This window comes from Cataglyphis hispanica, chromosome 4, assembly GCF_021464435.1.
Source record: "Cataglyphis hispanica isolate Lineage 1 chromosome 4, ULB_Chis1_1.0, whole genome shotgun sequence".
NCBI classification, from domain to species: Eukaryota; Metazoa; Arthropoda; class Insecta; order Hymenoptera; family Formicidae; genus Cataglyphis; species Cataglyphis hispanica.
Genome location: NC_065957.1, coordinates 7277958 through 7298616, shown reverse-complemented (window position 1 = coordinate 7298616; position 20659 = coordinate 7277958). Strand labels below are relative to the sequence as shown.

At 34.9% G+C, this 20659-nt stretch overlaps 2 protein-coding genes across 4 annotated transcripts; one reads left to right on the top strand and one right to left on the bottom strand.

Moving 5' to 3' along the window:
• Window positions 1-165: 165 nt before the first annotated feature.
• LOC126849222 (2-oxoglutarate and iron-dependent oxygenase domain-containing protein 3-like) lies at window positions 166-4188 on the top strand. Of its 3 annotated transcripts, none has more exons than XM_050590879.1 (6): window positions 166-419; window positions 665-1102; window positions 1398-1551; window positions 1732-1858; window positions 1949-2001; window positions 4010-4188. In XM_050590879.1, the coding sequence occupies exons 1-6, from the start codon at window positions 313-315 to the stop codon at window positions 4031-4033; spliced, it is 903 nt and encodes a 300-aa protein (XP_050446836.1). In that variant the 5' UTR covers window positions 166-312; the 3' UTR covers window positions 4034-4188. The 3 variants fall into 3 exon arrangements, with proteins under 3 accessions (XP_050446836.1, XP_050446835.1, XP_050446833.1); XM_050590878.1 differs by lacking the exon at window positions 4010-4188 and adding an exon at window positions 2240-3691; XM_050590876.1 differs by lacking the exon at window positions 4010-4188 and having other exon boundaries at window positions 167-419; window positions 1949-3691.
• LOC126849132 (fatty acid synthase) lies at window positions 2521-18674 on the bottom strand. Its single transcript, XM_050590712.1, has 10 exons — window positions 18399-18674; window positions 12780-12947; window positions 12341-12694; window positions 9017-12189; window positions 8094-8556; window positions 7640-8000; window positions 6074-7560; window positions 4858-5792; window positions 4195-4431; window positions 2521-3775 (listed from the first exon to the last, which is right to left on the bottom strand). Exons 2-10 carry the CDS (start codon window positions 12880-12882, stop codon window positions 3674-3676), a joined length of 7215 nt encoding a protein of 2404 aa, XP_050446669.1. The 5' UTR covers window positions 12883-12947; window positions 18399-18674; the 3' UTR covers window positions 2521-3673.
• Between the last annotated feature and the right edge of the window lie 1985 nt (window positions 18675-20659).

Sequence of the window (20659 nt, the reverse complement as noted above, 5' to 3'; positions counted from 1 at the left end):
GTTATCCGGTAATCGCAAAATTTCCCATCCTAGTATAAATTAAATGCTCCATATTTTCCCTAACAATTTATGCTAGGGAATAACGCACGATGTGTAGAAGCCATTATTTGCTTCATTGGATATTTTTGATTCGAACGTATCGTATCTATATATTCATACATCATGATTTTAGAACCATTCTTATCTGTCAAAAGTGTCAAACCAACTGGCGTATAGAGAAGAAATTCTTATCTGTTACCTGTCACTTGCTCACACATACGTTTGACATGTGTGAAAGATTAGGTTAAACATAAGATTAAGAGATAAACAACGATGACGCAAGAAATAAAGAAAACGAAGAAAAAAAGCATACAGAAGGAAAATTTAATTTCTAAAGAAGAAAGCAAGATTGTGGAAAAGCCGACCAAACCTGCTGAACTGTAGGTATATGTATAAATCTTATTGTATCGTAAATATTTAGAAGATACAGAGGTTCATTATATATACAGATCCCAGCAAAAGTATTTGTAAATAATAATCGGATATTCATAATATTCAATATAATATTCAAATAAAAAAGAGTAGTGCCTCTAAAATTATGCATGCTGTCATTAAGTAATTGTTTAATAATTATTTTATAACAATAAATTAAAAGTATATACAATCTCTGCTTTCAATTTGATAGGAAATATGGACCTGTTGTATCTTTTCCATATCAAAGAGTATGGTCCAGATGCATTCTAATACTGGGAGTATTATTAATAGTTTGGTATAATAGCAGACAGGCCAAGGAAGTATCTTTAGCAAAGCAGAAAGATGTACTGGTAAGTCGTGCACAGAATGTTGAGTGCTCTGTGGATTATAAAGAAGAATTAGAAAAATACCCTGGCTGTGTACCAGAAAAATGTGGCAGAGTTGTTACCGATAAACTTGTCTCGACAACAGAGGTAGATGTTTTACTGAAGTTAGCAAAAGACGGATTAGATTTGGCCGGATCTGATGGCGGCGCAAGTATTTTGGATCTTCATTCTGGCGCTCTCAGCAAGGGGCAGGGCTTTATCAATATCTATAAACAATCAGCAGCAAAGAAGTTATTTAATAATATGGATTTAGCAATTTATAGGTATGACTTTTAATTCTATGTGAATGTTGTAAGAATTACATGTAAAAAGAAAAATAATTTTTGCATTTTAAAATTAATATTAAAAGTTAATGACACGAAAATTAATTGTTTAAGTTTGCTTAGATATATATAATTAAACAACTATTTCCAAATCTAATTTTTAAGATTTAATAAACAGAATTGCTACATACATAAATCTATATATTCAAACATTATTTTATATATATCTGATGTTTAAGTAAAGAATTACAGATATCAATATTTAAAATAATAAAATATTACATTTAATTTATAGGGTAGTAAAAACGAAAATACAACATGCAGTAGCACACAATTTTGGGGTAGATATAAATAAAATTTATTTAACCAAACCTACGTTTTTTTCACGAATAACTAATAAACCTGCGAGAACTATACATGACGAATATTGGCACCCACATGTTGATAAGGTTTGGTTCAAAACATAAAACTCTTAATATAGAAATATATTATAGAAATACAAAAAAATGTTATTTTATTTTATTTTATTTTTTTTTTTTCTTTCTACTTTGTATATTTTGTCAAGCATGTTTCGTGATATTTAAGAAGCAATTGAAGAAGCCAAAACTAAATTAAAATTAAAATTCTAGGAGACATATGAATCGTTTCATTATACATCACTGCTATATTTAAATGATTATGAGAAAAATTTTGAAGGTGGTAGGTTTATATTCATTGACAAAAATAATGTCAATACAACTATAGAACCAAGAAAAGGTAAGACTTACATGCGATTAAATAAGTCTATTCTATATACATGAATGAAATAATTTAAGAAGATGAAATAATTTAACAATATTTTCACAGGCAGAGTCTCGATTTTTACTTCAGGAAGTGAAAATTTACATCTAGTTGAAAAAGTAAAATCTGGTACCCGTTATGCTTTAACAGTCTCTTTCACGTGTGATAAAAATGCCGCAATATCAGACTCACATTTTACTGATGCATTAAATTAAAATGTCTAACTAACATTATTTATATTAACTATATTGCTCTTTCAGTCATCAAGTATATAAGATTCCATTATTCATTAAATCATATCATACTATATTATAAAAAAGTATAGTTTGTTTGTTCCATTGTTCGGAATAATTTCAGAAACTACAGAATCGATTTGAAAAAGTCTTTCAATAGTGGATAACTTGGATCTTCCTTAATAACATAGGCTATATATTATTGTGCTACAACGTCTAAAAGCCGGGCAACAAAGAACATGCTGAGCATGAGGAAAAAATGCCATCTAGTAATTTATATAAAAAAAAATGACTAAAAAAAATTATATAAGTCACTGATTTTTTTCTTTTTATAAATTTTGTTAGCTTCACAAAATCGAGTAGTAATAGTAATAGTATTAAAGAAAAAAATATTGCTTATATAAGTTTAGTTTCGAAAATTTATTTGTCTAAATAATCAGAGAGTTGGGAACATAAACATATTGCATATAAATTTGCATTATTAACTTGTACGTATAATATATACTTACGACTAGTAAGTGTGTACATTTTCAAGATATGATATACAATATGCTAAATCTGTTAAATTAATAAAAATACACAGTATAAATTTTTTTATGCCAAACTTTTAATTGTTAATGGAATGAAACACAAAATAAATTACATATTGTGCAGTTAATCTTGGAATATTTCTCTCTTTATCGCTAATTATATTTTAATAATATAATGCGAAAAGTTGAAGAGCCAATAATTAAGAACTGCATTAAGCAATGCTTTGATATCTTGTCGTTGTTATTTACAATTTCATCACGATATTGTGATGATGTGTATATGTGTGTGTGTATATGTGTGTGTATATATGTGTGGTGAGAAGAAGCACTGCAAAGACTCCATTAAATGCTAGAAATAACGAGATCAACTCGCTAAAAATCAAAGTATCATTAATTACTAAATGGAAAGAAATTAAACTTAATATAATTTAAATAAATAGATACGCACGCATTCAATTCGTATCCACTTTGGAAATATCACGAAAAAGCTTATACAGTCTTAAAACAAGTTACTGATCCCATATACTTAAAATTATATAAGAAAACTTATTGTATTTAATTTAAAATAATTATATTTAATTAAATAAATTGTATTAAATTTATTAATTAATTAATAATAAAGGAAGTACTGATATACCATTTTAAAAAGCTGTGTCATCTTATCTCATGCATTTCTTGTTGTATGTCAGTTTTGTATGTTTTGCTTGCTTGCGAATGCAAAGAATTTTCTGACTTGTAATATTGGAGAGCATATTATAAAAGGTATATATGTAAAAGATTCCTATGTAAAGTCACTTTATACAACGCGAAATCTTTCTGTTACATTGCAGCAACATAGTGCAAAGAATTAACGATCATATGATTATCTGATAAAATATATCTACAATGTTTCTTGTGAAAATTAAGTTCTAACGACATCGCGCTATACCATGAAACATTGTCTTGGGCGTAATAAAATTTTTACATGGATTCTAGTTTTACTTTATACGCTTCATCTTCTTAACACACGTTCTCTCGCGTTCTGCAAATTACGCTTGCAAAAAACTTGCGATCTTTTTTGCACTTTCTCCCAACAGTATTGTTCTATGATTACCATTCACCTCTTCTATTCTCACGGGCTGCATGCAAATCTAGAAGAGAAAAAGCAATGTATGTATACATCTTTGAGTTCATAATTTGCAAATTGTTGTTTTCGCATATGAGGAGATTGAGAGAATATTATTTAGCTGATAAAAAAATGTCTATCAAACGTACATATAAAATCAACTGTTTTATCTATCTATTCAATTTTTATTTGAATTTTTAATTGGATGTGACAATATTGTAAATATTTGTGCTAACATTGCCAATATTCTATTTTTCAGATAATTACAAAAGCAAAAAAATGATGCAAAGAAAAACAGTATTCGATAAAAACTGTATTGAAACAAAAAAAGTTTATTTGAATTCAAAATCATAATAAATTCATAATGTTAAAAGAGGAGAAAAAAATGATATTAACAATATTACATATATATTTAATGAAAGAGATGGAAAAAAAATCTCTTACCTGTGATAAATTGTGATCTTTTTGTATGGGTACAAAGTTCTCTGTAGCCTTAATCAGTGTTACTGGTCCTTTAATTTTTTTATCGGGACAATAAAGTGAAGCGGCTAACAATTTTTTAAACAGAAGATATCCAGCAATCTTTACATCTTCTTGTGCATACGGAATGTCGCCTATTATTTCTAACATTTTATCAAACATCTCCTCATCTGATTTGCTTTGTTTCAAAAATTTGTATGCCTAGAATGAGAAACATATGTAGATTAAAACATAAATATCCCGATTACTATTCTGGATTATTTGAGCTTGCACTCATGGATCATTTATGTCATTGTAAATTGCTAATAACTAATAAAAATGAAAAAAAAAAAACATTCATTTAATTTTTGTTATCGAATTCTTCAAAGGCAAACAAAGATCATGAATTATTTATAAACAATAAACATTTGCTCATTGTATATATTATGCATATTGTAGCTAAATTATATAATAATCACTGATTTTTATTTGTGCTTTAATGAGATGCAGTTTTTGCTTTTGAATGTTCGTATTTCTTGATTATTCGCGTACAATTTCCTTTGCATCACATTAATCTCAAAATAATCAAGAATATACTTTATTTAGATATACAAAAAGATAGAGACATAGGGGCGTGATAATACTTACTTGAAAATAATTGACATTCTTGTTAATTTGAATGATGAAATACGCCAACGCTTTCATACAGCCATCGGAGATAACGCAATTTGTTAAATCTATTTTGCCAATCATTTCGCATTGTTTTCGCACAAAATCCTGCGAACCGTCGATTAGATGCAGGGTGACTTCCTCTCCAGCGGATTCCAACTGCAAAGTCATTTCGATAGCGACGCAACTTCCAAACGAGTATCCCGCCAGGTGATACGGTCCCTTTTCTTGAACTTTCCTGATGTTGTTTATATAGAATTCGGCCAATTGCGGTATTGTATCATGTGGCGCATATTCAACGCTTTGCAGTCCCCAAAGTGGTCTTTCGAGCTCACTAGCTATGTACTCTAATGATTTCGTGAAACCCTCGATCGAGTGAACGATAAATAATGGTGGTCCGTTCGCGCTCTTTGTCTTCATTCGGATGAGAGCTTCTTTAGGCAGCATTTCATTGCTTGGCCATTGCATCATCAGCGCATTGCTGGCAGCATTTTCGTCCGAATTCGCGATCGTGTTTGTAGTTGTAGATGGCTTCTTATTTGTTTCGTCGCTTGACAAAGATAATTCTTGTAGTTTGGCGAACGTTAAGGTGCGGATCTCTTGCGGCGACAACACGATGTCGTAATTCCTCTCAAGGGTCTGCTTTATCTCCGTGCCCATCAGTGAATCCATACCCAAGTCGGCCAGATTATTGCTGCCATTAACTGAATTAGCGTCTTTAATACCTAAGATATTGGCAATGGCTTCGATAAGGAGAACTTGCTTATCGTTATTCGTGGATTTGTATTTTTCGGCCAGTACTGCGGAAGATAGTACCGGATGTGGTTGTTGTAGAAATATGTCCATAGTCGCTAGGCAGCTTATTATATGTTGTGGCTTGGTACCGCCAATCTCAAGGTCGTTACCTCCCATATCTACAAGAATAACAATATTGTGTAAGTAAGATTGTAAAATGTATAATGTAAAGTATGACTCTATAACAATAATACGCATGTGTATACTTATTTAATTTTCAATTTTATAGTTATTGTCTTTTTCAGGAAATCATGTCGCTATGTTGATAAAATATAAATGCTTTTTAAAATAAAATAAAAAAATGATTTATAGAAAAGACTCGGAAAATCATAGACCCAGGAATAAAAAACTATTTGATTAAGACACGGATCTCTTTAAGAAAACATTTTGCATATATTACCCATGATTAAACCAACATCTCCAACGGCACCCCATTGAATGGCGAGACCAGGTAAACCATTGGCCTGCCTCTGTTCCATCATTCTTTCCATGGCCGAATTCGCAAAACCGTAATTAGTTTGGCCCATATTGCCGCGACCACACGATATAGATGAGAACACGACGAAGTAATCCAGCGATGGACAAGATTTTCTCGATACCGCATCCAAATTCCTTGTACCTTCGACTTTCGGCAGGATTACCGTCTTAAAATCGGCCTCTGTCAGATTCTCGATCAAAGCGTCGCGCAATACAGCTGCAAGATTGAATATGCCACCCACTGGAGCTAATCGACTGCTTTCTTGGATGAGGCGTTCAGCACCCGATAAAGTCGTAACATCCGCCGTGGAGACGAGGATCTTCACGCCATTCTCACGCCAGCGTCGCACGCACAATGCCTGATAACCGGTGCGTATGCCCGAACGTGACACGAGAACAATAAATTTGGCGCCACGTGAAATCATCCAGTTGGCCAACTCTAGACCGAAACCACCGAGACCACCGACCAATATGTACGATTTCTCCGGATTCATGTAAGTACGTGGTATGGCAGCCACTATCTTTGGCAACGGCAAAACAAGTTTCTTCGGTTCTTCATCTCGAATCTTCAATAATACCTTGCCAATATGTTTGCCAGTCGCCATGAACCTAAATCCTTGCTCGAGCTGCTGCTCCGAAAATACGGTCGAGGGTAATGGACGCACTGCGCCGTTTTTGATTCCTTCTGAAAGGAGCTTTACCACCTCCTTTTTCTCTGCAAAATCTTCTCCAAACAACACATCCAACAGTATACCATGGAAGGCCGTGTTTTTCAAGAACATGGACATTCCAACGCGGCTGTCATTCGATAGATCATATTTGCCAATCTCGAGAAAACGACCATTCAATGCGAGGCACCGTATGCCGGCATGCAACTTCTCTTCCGCCAGCGAGTTCAGTACCACATCGACTCCGCGTCCTTGTGTCTCGGTGAGTATCAGCTGTTCGAAGCTCGTATCCCGAGAATTGCCGATGTGTCTGTCGGTCAATTGGGGAAAGGTTTTCTTGAGATATTCCCTTTTTTCCGGTGTGCCAACGGTAGTGAAGACTGTGCAACCTGCGTGCAGAGAGATGGCGATCGCAGCTTGGCCGACGCCGCCTGTACCAGCGTGAATTAACACACTTTCACCCGCTTTTAGTTGACCTCGTACGAACAGAGCGTAATAACTGGTTGCATAGGCGACAGGTATCGTTGCCGCCTGTTCCAACGTCCATTTTTCGGGTACCTCCCAAAGGAAACCAAGATCTGCCACTACGGTGGTTGCCAGTCCCCTAGCTTCGACCATACCCATCACGCGACGTCCACCCGCGTCTCTTCCAGAAAATTCCAATCCCAATATACAATCCTCTGTAGCCATTTTTCCTGGCAAGGCGTCCGGTGGTAGTTTTCCGCTCGCCAGCATAATATCTCTAACATGTAACATATTTTATTCATCTGGCTGTCACCCTCGTCTCTAAACCAGCAATTAAAGATAATGTCGAAACTTACCTGAAATTCAACGGAGCGTAGTACACGCTGCAGAGCGTATTTGAAGAGTTATCGGGCCGGTAATAACTTAATGGGCCTTCGATCCATCTCAAACTGCTTAAATCTCCTCGCACCAGCGAGTTCACGTAGGCGTGCTCCACCTGCAGGGAAGATACATTGCTCTGTTGATCCAACTGCAAGTGGAAATACCTGCCCCACTGGCCTCCCTTCAGTACGTTGGCCACCAGTCCCTTATTTAACTGTTCAATATAGAATTGCGCGGATAAACTGAACTTGGGAGCGTTCTTGTCCTGGATGAACACATAACGTACGTTTGCACCACCCGTCTCCTTTCGTATACAAGTCATGAATCCGATTAGGCCTGCAAATAGAAAAGTGCCGGTTACATTTTGCTGATTTGCATAATACAATCAAAAAAATTGTTTAAAAATTGCTTTTTCCTAAAACATCTTACCGAGTAATGGTTCGCCTTGGGATACAAGGAGCACTTGTTGACCCTCGCTTTCAGATTTCTTCAGTGCCGCTTTCACAGTCTCCAACCACGAGAAAGTCTTCTCCGTGATCTGTATTACAGTCGGCTCTTCCTTTTTCTCAATCTTTTTTAGCAACAAATAAGTTTTTCCTATGGAATCGGTCTGTTTCGCGATCAATACTAGATCTGTTTGCTTCAGCGCGGTTTTAAAATTCACTTGAGCAGCGCTCTCCTCCAGAAGAATAAAACCATTGAGTTTCAAAGCAGCTGCTAGATTTTTAAGAACACCATAAGATTGATTGGATATAACGTCGGCCGCTATTACGAGATGCATGTCCTGAGCGGGAGGTGAATCATTCACATCCCTCGCCACGACGTCAACATTCATTTGGCTACAAACTGTTGTATAATTGCTAGGAGAAACAGCTGCCACTTGTAAATCGAGCTGAAACGATGAAACATAATTTTTTGCAAAACAAATATAATGATTGCGATGATTCAATACTCTGTGCGATATTAATGAATATATAAAAAAATGTCGCAATAATTTGCATTGAGAAGTCTTAGAGAGGCAAATATAGATAAGAAACCCCACAATTATCAATATTAATATATAATTCGTAATGTATCGCCCTGTATCTCACATACGCATTAAAATTGCGCACACAAACAAGTAATTTAAAATTACATTATGAAAATTCTCGTATATTACAAATTCGCACTCCAAGAATATATTGAGAGCTCTGTTTATTTTCAATGCCTATTAGCTTCAAGCTTCCGTTAGAAGAAATATACCAGCGGCAATTGACAATAAGCTTTTCGGTTTCAGATTTCATCAAAAGTCTTTGTTGAAATTTAGTAAAGTTATAAGTATGATTCTTATTAAAATGCTGTGATATACTTACAGTGATTTGCAAGTGCGGTTCACCATCGAGAAAATCGAGCAGAAACGGTATCAAGAGAGCCTCCGCGACTCGTTCACCCGCGATTTCTATGATTTTATGTTTTAACGCTGCTGTGTTCTCGTACACGATATGCAACAGCATATTTAGCGCGTGCATTTTACCCCTTGCTGGATCCTCCACCAAGTTATGCGAATTTTCATAGGGTATAAAAGTATATCGTTCGTGTTTAGGATGAGCCTGAGTTTGTTGTCGTCGAGGAGCCAAGGAAGCTTTTAATCCTCTGAATTCGACACCACCTGATTTGACAATATTGACATTCTTATAATGGTACACCGGCAATCCGCTGTCCAATGATAGCTTGTCTATCAATTGTTTGTGAAGAATTGGGTCGATTGCGGCATATTGAAGACGCGATGGTAAATATAGCAGTTTGTGGCTATTGGACAATATGCTAAACTGTAGCATAGTATCTAAATACGAGACCCATTTGTCAAACCAATGAAGCTCGCCAGTAATAGCGTAGTTATCGCAGGTCTTGATCCCCTGGAAGATACCGCTATATTCATATCCGCGCAACCTTAGCTCCTTGTAAATATCCTTGGTATTCAACGGTAAAATGTTGTTGTCAGCGGGCGGAGTTGATGGTGGTGGTAAGTTCACCTGATCTCGCTCGATAGCTTCAGATGCGCGAATTTTTCCACTGACGGCAACCGTGCCGGCCTCGCAGATCTCAAAATCACCCGCTCCCTCGAAAATGGTTATCGAGAATTTCACCGTTCCTTCTTTCGGCATAATAGTGGCGCGCTGAAAGCGCACATTTTCAAATACGACTGGTAATAATTCGAAGTCGGTGTTGCGTAGTTTCGCTAAAGTCTTCCACACAAGCAGAAGGTAACCGGTAGCTGGAAAAAGGACTCGTCCGTCTATCTGATGTCCTGCTAGATAAGCGTCTAGCTCTTTTGATAGATCTACTTGTACGACGCATTCACCCGATTGACTTGACTTTTGATTGAAGAAAGCCACATCCCATGTAGCGGAATGATCCCATTTAACCAGGGGCCCAATCATTGGTGTCCCACGACCGACGGGAAAGCTCACTGGCGGATATAGCTTTGAAATGTCGGGTTGTACACCGGCCATATACAGTTTACCTATGCTGGACAATAGGAAAGCTAAGTTGTTCGAGTGGTTCCGTTTGTGGAGACCAATATTGATCACCGTCGGTGGCAGCGATCTGCGCAAAATTGCCTGCAGCAAGCAATGTGGTGCGATCTCGATCGTTATCGCGTTCGCTGGAATATGCGCGATCGCTTCCTGGAAGAGGACGGGCGATAATAAATTGTTGACGTGATACGCAGACGAGCTGAGCTGTGCGAGCGGGCTGCCCCACGCGGCCTCGGGTATGGAGCTCGAGATCCATTTGGCCGATCTCTGCTTCGGGTTCGGTATGATCTTGTCGAGAGAGGCGCGCAGTTTGGGCCCAGCCTGGGCGATGTATTTGCTATGAAATGCGACACCGCAGCTCTTGACCATCTTAGCAAAGATATCCTTACTCTTCAACTCCTCTACGAATTTCTTAAGAGGCTCGGGGGGTCCGGAAATGGTGACTGAGTTTGCAGAATTATGACAAGCCGGAGAGACATCAGGTGGACACATCTTTTTAGCTTCCTCCCAGCTCAAACCGACCGCGGCCATAGAGCCCAGTTGCAGGTTGGAGTCTATAATTGCCTTGCCTCTGCTATAAGCTGCTAAAATAGTTTGCTCTGGTGTAAACGCACCATCGGCATAGGCGCAACCCAGTTCCCCGGTGGAGTGTCCGACTATACCATCCGGATATATGCCTAGCAATGTAAGCATGTCGACGAGAGCGACTTGCATGGCCGCGATCGACACGAAGGAATCTACCATGTTGTCGAATGTGTCCTCTGTAGCATTCATAATAATATTCATGAGATCGATGCCGTGAGGTTTCAACGCGTCCGCGCATCGTCGCAAACTACGTTGAAAAGTCTCGATGCCAAGCAGTTCACGACCCATGCCCGCCCACTGCGAGCCCATACCAGAAAATACAAACCAGATAGGACGTCTTTCCTCACTCGTTACTTCAGTTATTTCGCGTGTACCATCGATACTCAGAATCTCGTAACCGCGAATCTTGTGACCCGGTATATTGTTCTTATGAATGACGTGTAACAACGAAACAAACTCATCGTCTTTTCGATGCTCTTTCGCTTTTTCCAGCAATGTATGCACAGCCTCTTCTGTACGACCTGACACGGTAACCAGTTTGGGCAGCTGTTCGATAGTGTCCGGAACTGGGGATAATTTCGGTTTTGGATTACTACGAAGAACAATATGCGCATTCGCGCCACCAAAACCAAATGAATTGACGCCTACGATTCCACCGTTCCACGGCAGAGTCTTGTCAACTACTCGGATGCGTCCCTCCTTTAAGGCAGGAATATCTGGATTCGGTGTGTCAAAATGTAAATTGGCTGGAATCATGCCTGCTTCCATCGCGATTAGTACTTTGGCGAGTGAACAGAGTCCACTGGCAGGCTCTGCGTGTCCCATGTTACTCTTGACTGAGCCAATTAGCAGTGGAGTTTTCCTATCTTTGCAAAACAACTTATCGATGGAATTGATCTCTTCCGGATCACCCACTTTAGTACCGGTACCGTGAGCCTCTACGTAAACTACGTCCGCAGGATTAATCCTCGCCTCACTGTACACTTCGCGCATCAATTTATTCTGCATTGCACCGTTCGGATATGTAACACCCTGGGATTTATAGCCGTCGGTGTTTATTTTCGTGTGAAGCACTGTGGCGTATACTCTGCGCGCATCCTTTGCTTTTTGTAAGTATATCGCCGCCACTGCTTCGGCTCTCACATACCCATTGCCCGTGGCATCAAATACTCTGCACTTGCCTTCCTGCGACAACATATTTAGTTTATGAAACTGAAGCGCGGCTTCTGGTTTCAGCATCAGATTCAGCCCACCGACGATCGCAGCATCGCACTCGCCGGCGCGCATCGCAGCGATTGCTTGATGCATGGCAAACATAGCCGAGGAACAAGCTGTATCCACAGCGTAACTAGGCCCAGTGAAATCAAACGCGAAAGAGATTCTGTTGGCGAACATCGCTCTGCAACACCCAACCAATCCGTATCCTACAAACAAAATGCAAGTTTCTCGGTTTACCTTTAGTAAATTACTTTATGTGTCTCTATTCTTTTATAAGTTTTTAAAAATTCTAATGACATTTTTTTTATTTTGTTCAATTTTCTTCAGATTCGAAGCCAACTTTCAAAATATACAAACCATTAACGAGATCCGGATTTCTTGTCCAAAAGTCGTCCGATTCGGAGGACGAGACGCCGACAAACACACCAGTGCGGGATCCTCTCACGGTCGAGGGGTTAATGCCAGCATCAACTATCGCCTCATGCGTGACTTCTAACAGCATGCGAAGCTGCGGGTCCATTACATGCGCCTGCTTGGAATGTACTCCGAAGAAGGAGGCATCGAATAAAGTGAGATCTTTTATCTTGGCGGATCTTCGCGGTAATCCATAGAGGCCCGCCGACCAACGACGCTCATCATCGGTAACCATATCCATTCCTTTCAAGAGATTCTCCTTGAACTCCTCGATGTTCGACGATTCAGGTAAACGACCTGGAATAATGTCATCGACGCGTTACGCTCCGATAACGATCCGGTCAATCGTACTGATAAATTGCTGCTCGTAATGATAAATTACCTGAAATGCCCGTAATGACGATGTCACTGTCGATGGAATACGGTACTCCATTTGTGACCACGGGCTCCCGCGGGCTATTGATACTTTCAAACTGTGCAGGCATCTTGCCGAAAGGTTCGTCCTATAAGTAGGATCTTCTTTTATGTTTTACGTCCTTAAACTCACTATCTGCAAATTAAAATAAAACCAATAAAACCGATTGAAGTCTCTTTGCTTTTTGTCTCTTCGAGAATTGCGTGATGAGGTACGAAGATAGAACAAAGTACATATAATATTTAAAGAACAGAAACTTTTCTCAATGTCATCTACGTTTTTTAAAAATGCATATAAAAATATTATCTTTGATAAAAATATTTTTTTCTTTTTTCAACACATACATACACACACAGATTTTAGAAAATAAACGGAGATTTTTGATAATTCCGATCGATTTATCGGGATAAAAAAGATCCTGAAATCGATGTGATCTCGATGAGTTTAGAGACACGAAAAACTTTATATCATGCTGATGATCGAAATCCCATTCTCACGAATAAACAGAGAGTGCGTTTGTAGCACATCGAAATCTGAGCTCACACTGCTTTTTCGTTCAGCGGTCTCTTTGTATGCGTTCGGTCTGGATCAATTACCTTCAATTGACAGATAACATAATTAATTGAGTGATCTCAATTGAGCAGTTTCACTTAGATAAACCAATTTTGCAATGATTGTTCACGCGCGCGGATATTGTTTTTTCTTTTCCTCTCCATTTCTTTCTCTCTCTCTCTCTTTTTCTCGAAAAGTAATATTAACGAATAATTGCCCGCATGTCCTCAAATTAGCAATTTTCTTTATCTTTATTCTAAAAATTTCTAAGCATTTTTTATATTCCATTAAAATTTAAATCCTAAACATTTCAGTTGCTATCAGGACAAAACTAATTAACATAAATTGTTATTATGATAATGCAAATAGCATTTTTTACACTCGATTTGTACATCTTGAATAAATATAATATTTCGGTATAAAAAGTTGTTTTTGATCAATTACAGTTTTTTATAAAAAATATAATTTACAGATTATTTAATTATATATAAATTTTGTGCCTTATCCATATTGCAATATTATTTATGAGATATTTTTGCATGTACGTATGTATATATGTATGTAAAAGATAAAAAATTATTAAATAATAAGAATATATTTTATATTGACATATTTTATATAGATATTTTGTATATACATGAATATATAATTTTATGTTATATACATCAGAAAATTAAGATATAAAATATTTCGTAAGATATATTCATTTTTCGACAATCTTATCTCAATACTTTTTTACATTGAGAATAAATGGACAAATATTGAGATGTATTCAGTCGTACGTTCATGTCAAACGTGCTATTTGTGAAAAATCGTGATACGCGATAAAATGTTAACGATGATCACGAAATTCGTCACATTGATCACATGATCGAGAGAATATGTATTATCGGCACGACGTAATTTCCGCAGTCAAGAAAATGACACGTATATGCATAATTCGCAAAAAAAATTCCTCGATATTTAACCAACCCGTTTGATAATCTGTTTTTATAGCTGTTACTCTTATTTCGTATTTGGCATATTTAACATCATCCTTATTTTCGACACATGCCACTAAAATCGCACGTAAAATCGCTCGTTCAATACGATATTATATCGATCCCAGGTTCGTGTATTATCTCAAAAATATATTTGACAAAAATTATTGCGCGTACCAGTTTTGATGCGCATCAAACGTAGCTCGATCGAAGCATGATTCTATTAATGAAATTAATTTTAGAAGAAAACATTAAATTTTTTTTACTTTATGGCAGAAAAAAATTCATAGTCGATCGCGTTACGTCATGAAAGTTTAAGTCGAAAGGTCGGACCATTAAGTCATTTTGCATCGCGTAACCACGAATTGATAATTCTTGCGCGACTTATGCCATACATCGCGCATTCGCTAATTATACGTTCAAAGAGAGCAACACAAGATAATTTTGCAGAATAATTGCAGAGAGAGAGAGAGAGAGAGAGAGGGAGAGAGGGAGAGGGAGAGAGAGAGAGAGAGAGAGAGAAATAATTTTTCCAGCTGCATTTCGAAACGGTTTTTTTATCGTGGTTTCATTGTACATATACTGTACACGTGGGTGAATAATGCGCGATCTTGAAAATATAAAATGTATGATATATGTGGTGACATAATGTCTGCCTCATGTGCCACATGTGACATGACACGAGACCATCTCGTGCCTCGTGCCTGAAGCCGTTACAAGTAAATACAATGCAATCTGTCGTTTTACATTCCGCAATCTCCACCTCTTCCGGATTTCTTTCAGCAACAGTTTTTATGTTTTTCTCTTTCATCTTTTTGCCGTAACATCCCATATTATATAGGCACTAGAGAAATAATTTCGTCAAGCAGAATATGGATTTATGTGTTATTAACTCAACAAAAAAAAAAAAATCAAGAGACATCAATAATTTATTATTATTTTTCGGATTAATATAAAATCTATATTTTTAATTTAATATCTGAAAATTCGTAAATGAATTGTCACAATCAGCTGGCAAACCTGCAACAATATTTCGTGATTTCTCTAATTTTTTTTTTACATATGTATAATATAAATTCAATTTTCGACAAATTGCATTCAAGCATAGATCAAATCAAGGTTAAGATCAGATAAGCATAGTGTCTGATAATGTACTTGCACTTGTGTGTAATGTCAAGAACATTAGACGTTACGGCAGAGTAATATATAAAGAAGGTCGAATCCTTGTCGCACTTTTGTCTTGCACTTGACAATGCGTTAATCGCCGTACAATGTATAGTTTCTCTTGTGCATACGTACACCATAAATGTTCCGCTTCCGATACCAGGTATAGATACTTATAAAATGAAGCCTCATTTTATGAGAAACAACAGCGTTTTAGGAATATAAATTATCGGAAATGGCCAAATTATTAAATTAATTATTTCCAAATAATAAGAAATTGTTACAAAAATATTGAATGTATTAAATGTTGTCTTGATGTTGTCTTGATGAACATTCAAACCTTTGCATTATATTATTTATTATATTATAGAGTATTTTTTCTATAAATAAGCATTAGAGTTGCAAACAATGGCAATGAATAAAACAAATATCGCGAAATAAAGATAAAAAAACCAATCACGCATGCAAGAGTAGTCTAGCAGAGTCATTGCGATTTCCATTCATTATCTATTGTATCTTCTATTGTATCATTCATTATCTACTTGTATCACATCAGTCTATCACTTGTATTTGCGATTGACAATACAAGCTTAATATATCGTATAATTGTTCAATTAATTAAGCCTCATTAAAACATGTCATTAGAAACAGGCGACCGGGATTATCTAATTCCATAATAAGTACTATTTGCACGCATTCGCGAGCACGAATTTACGTTCAATTGCAATTGATAATCGAGGCATACCAATAATTGCAACTTCGAAATATAACATGTACATCATTTAAAAAAATTACACGCAATTTCGTACATTAAATAAAGTTAAATTGCTTGCCAAGAATATGATGTTTACAAGATGAACGCGTACTTTCTTCCGCATATAAATTTCTCAATTAATATGGAGTTAGTCTCAATTATATATATATATATATATATATATATATATATATATATATATACATAATTATATATACATAAATATATACATAAATATATATACATAATTGAGATATATGTGTGTGTGTGTGTGTGTGTGTGTGTGTGTGTGTGTGTGTGTGTGTGTGTGTATATATATATATATATATATATATATATACGTATATACAAGTATATCACAAATGACTTTTGTGGTAAAAACAATTTCATAATTTCGCGATTACTTCAAGATTGCGAACAAATAACAAAACTTATCACTATTCATTTAATTTTTTAAGTTAACTGTGCTCTGAACAGAATATTTTTTAATTTAAGAATTCATTGTATATACAAACGTTTTCTAAACCAATTATTAAAATCTTGTGAAAAGTAATTAACAATTAATAACATCTAAGATTTTGTTAAGCGAATCCTACAAATTAAATAACAAATCTGTAGATGAACAGAAAAGAACATATGGGAAAAATTTATCTTTAAAATATGTTCTTGAAACAAATAAATAAAGTTTTTAATTTTTTCTTTTTAATTTTTCCCAAGTTTCAAGTTGTTACAATTTTTTAAAAATTGAAATAGAAAAACATACTACCGCATAAATATCATGATTCTTTTGAGAAATATATGTAATTAACATAAATATGTATGTATGTACGTAATAAAGTATAAATATGTATATAATTTTGTTAATAATGCAATTTAAAAATTGAATATATAATTTGCATAGCTAAAAATCAATTAAACTTTTAAATTTTTTCTGTCAACTTTGAACGCAAAATTTGTAATTTAATATGTATATAATTTATATTAATAATTTATCTATATTATCTTAATACTTCTCATATAATTATGAATAAATATATAAGAATAAATCATAAATGAAATATTGCTGATATCAGTTTGACATACATCTAAGAACTGTATATGATGTAATAATAGAAACACGAAAAAAACATCATCAATCTTGATAATATTTAGCTTTAAAATAGAAGAAAAGCAAGAATTGGAAACATCTTTAGATAATTTGTAATGATATTCTATTATATACATATTTATATACATACATATATGTGTTGATTATTTAAGATATTATACTAATTATAATTATAAATTCGCGTCTGTTATAATATTGAAATGTATAAAACTCGATAATTTCTTTTTAGAACATTCTGTGTATTCCGATATCGCTTTTAAAAGAATCGGTTTGTATACGTAATCTATATTGTATAATCTTATTAATCTTTTAAATCTTTCAATCTACACTTGTATAAACTCTCATCTTATCGTGAAATTGATTTGTTAGTATTTGTTCATGTAATGTTTGACTTATGAAGTCAATGTTGACTTTAGAAGTCGAGGCAAAACTTTGAGGATTTCTTTGAAGGAGTCTCTATAAGAATTTTTACGTTCTAGAAACATTTACAAATTTTATATAAAATTTGAATATACTTTTCGGAATTTTTTTCAAAAAATATTTTGAGGAATAAATGATTATAAAAATTTGCTCGTTAATCTGATACTTTTTCTATGTGGAACAATTCGCGATATATAATAAATATTTCGTGATACGTACGCGAAATTACGATATATGCATCTCGTCTCTTGTAAATTCTTCGAAAAAAAATATTTTATGAAGAACAGATGATTATCTAAATCTATTTATCCTTTTTAAGAAATAAAGCAATTTTATAAATCGCGCTTATTTTATCCATTCGTGTATTGTGATACTAGAAATGTATTTCATAAAATATACATTTTTCATTCGATATAATTATAAATTGAAATAAATAAAATACACAATACACGAGCAATTGTTTTGTTCCTTAACTCTTGTCAACGTAATCAGACGTTTTTTGTAATTAATTGAAAGCTTTCCCGTAAAACTGCGATATGCTCCACGCCGGTAATTTCTTCGAAAAGCGATTATATCCGCGTCACTCCGATATCGATTGCTTGACTCACCTGATTCACGTTTTTCCTGTATATACGTATAATCCTAAAGAAACGAAGTCGCGGAAGCGGATGGGAACTGGAACACCTTATTTAGACGTATACTCTTGTCGTGTCGCCTGTCGGATCTTTCGAATCACCGTTGGTTGTCGCTTCCTCGCGTGATCTCGTTTGATGTGTGAGTCGCACTCACAGACAGGCGCGAATTACTCTCGCTCCCTGGTGCGGCAACCAAATCGTCGTGCGATCAAACACAAGACTGGCACGCATTTAGGCCCACACCAGCATCTTATTATTGAATTGGACCGTCCCCGTGGTCTGACATCAGACCATGTGGTGGCAACCAATAGGAAGATGGCCTGCGTGGCGCATGCGCGTCCATCAGACGACGGCACCCGCGCGCGACGACATACGACATCCTCGCCCTTGCATCGTCGAATCTTCGGACAGGATCATAATCCGGGCTGACCTGACAGTACTTGACATCTCGCGATATTGTGACGGAGAATTTCGTTGCATGAGATACATGCGTGGTTTGTCACATGTTGTATCTTCTGTTTTTATTTTACGTAAGATCAGCGGCGTTATCGGGGGGATGATAACGTTACCGGCATGGCGCGGCATGGCGTGGAGTGGCGTGGTGTGGTGTAGTGTGGCGTGGCCCATTCGAAACATGCGAAACATGCGAACAAGAAAAGATCGATACCGCGCCGTCTTTGGTTCGTTGCAACGAGCGATTTTACATTATGCAAATTATATATTCTCTGATGTAGCAATAATTCTTTTAATGTCGCTAAAATAATGTAATCGGTAATATAAAAAGATTAGATTAGATTAGATTAGATTAGATTTTAGTCAGATTTTTAAATAAATTTGATGCTCATCGAAAATGGAAAACTTGGCAAATATAGATCCGAGAACGATTTATTTGCAACATTAAAAATTTTTTTTCATTATGAATATTACCTAAAAGTTTAAGTTCCATTCCACATGTTAAAAGCAAATTTTTTCAAAGATAAGCATGCGTAAGAATTTAAAGATTCAAAACCTTTACATTCTTGACCACTGTTTCTGAATTCATTATTTCTCGTAACATCAAAGTATCAGCTGATATACACATAGATTAGGTTTTTTAAATAACTAATTACACATAAAAATGCAACAAATGAATCACTTTTCGCAACTTAAGTTTCAGAGATGCAAATAGGGATTGATATTCTGAAATAATTATAATAATGAATTCTTTAAATTTAAATAATGAATTCAGAAACAGTGGTTAAGAATGTAAAGGTTTTGACTATTCTATTTAGCGTTAAATATATTCTATTTTGCGAGGATATTTTTACAGAATCTTTGCAGAATATTTTATAAATCTTAGAACATTGTATTTAGAATGATCTCATCTTTAAGTTGTTGAATTTCTATATCGATTCAGAGATTTTTTTTTTCACTTTATTAGAATAATCAAATATTCACTTAAAAATATTTAAGAATGTTTATAGAATAGATTTGTGCGATCTAGATAGAATATTTATACGAAAGAACAATTTTTTTCAATTTTGCTTACGGATTAACATAACGTAAAAAAACTTTGAAGGAAATCAGATACAGCAAATTAAAGTAAATAGTTCTTTTGAATTGCGACTGTAAATGGAATTAAATAATATATAAATATGAATAATATATAAATATGAATAATATATAAATATGAATTGATAAACAATGTTTAATTACAATGCTCTTATCATATCATCATACTATTCCTTGATAAATATAATAAAATATATATTTTTATTAACTTTTAAAAATTATTACCTTCATATTAATTATCAATTGAAATATCAATCAAGGAAAATTTTAGGAAGGAGTTATGAATTTAGAGAGTAAAAAATTTATATTTTAATTTACATTTTAATTGCAAGAAAATTGTAATTAAAATTGAGATTGCAATTTATGAAACACTTTGTATTAAAAATTACGCAAATATATGGACATATAAGATGCAAAGTCATAATTTATGTAATAACTCTTTGAAAAACAAAAAAGCAAGTCTGTGCCATAAAATCATTTAACATTAAATTTAAAAACATATAAATAAAATATAAGTAAACGTTTTATCACAAAGTCACAAAGTCTGCAAAGACAGATATTAAAAATAATGATTATGCATTCGTACGATTTTGCGAACATATATAAGAAAGATTGATGTAAAGTTGTTAAATACGTTTGTTAAAATTTAATTGAAAGTGCCGAAATCAAAACATAATAAAAAA

Excerpts from the sequence above, each read along its gene's own strand:
- LOC126849222 (XM_050590876.1), top strand. The coding sequence starts at position 313 with ATGACGCAAGAAATAAAGAAAACGAAGAAAAAAAGCATACAGAAGGAA. Across the intron at positions 1,103-1,397 it reads ATGGATTTAGCAATTTATAG|GGTAGTAAAAACGAAAATAC; the intron begins GTATGACTTTTA and ends TTTAATTTATAG. Across the intron at positions 1,859-1,948 it reads AACTATAGAACCAAGAAAAG|GCAGAGTCTCGATTTTTACT; the intron begins GTAAGACTTACA and ends ATATTTTCACAG.
- LOC126849132 (XM_050590712.1), bottom strand. The coding sequence starts at position 12,882 with ATGCCTGCACAGTTTGAAAGTATCAATAGCCCGCGGGAGCCCGTGGTC. Across the intron at positions 12,695-12,779 it reads CGTCATTACGGGCATTTCAG|GTCGTTTACCTGAATCGTCG; the intron begins GTAATTTATCAT and ends ACATTATTCCAG. Across the intron at positions 8,001-8,093 it reads CCAAGGCGAACCATTACTCG|GCCTAATCGGATTCATGACT; the intron begins GTAAGATGTTTT and ends TTCTATTTGCAG.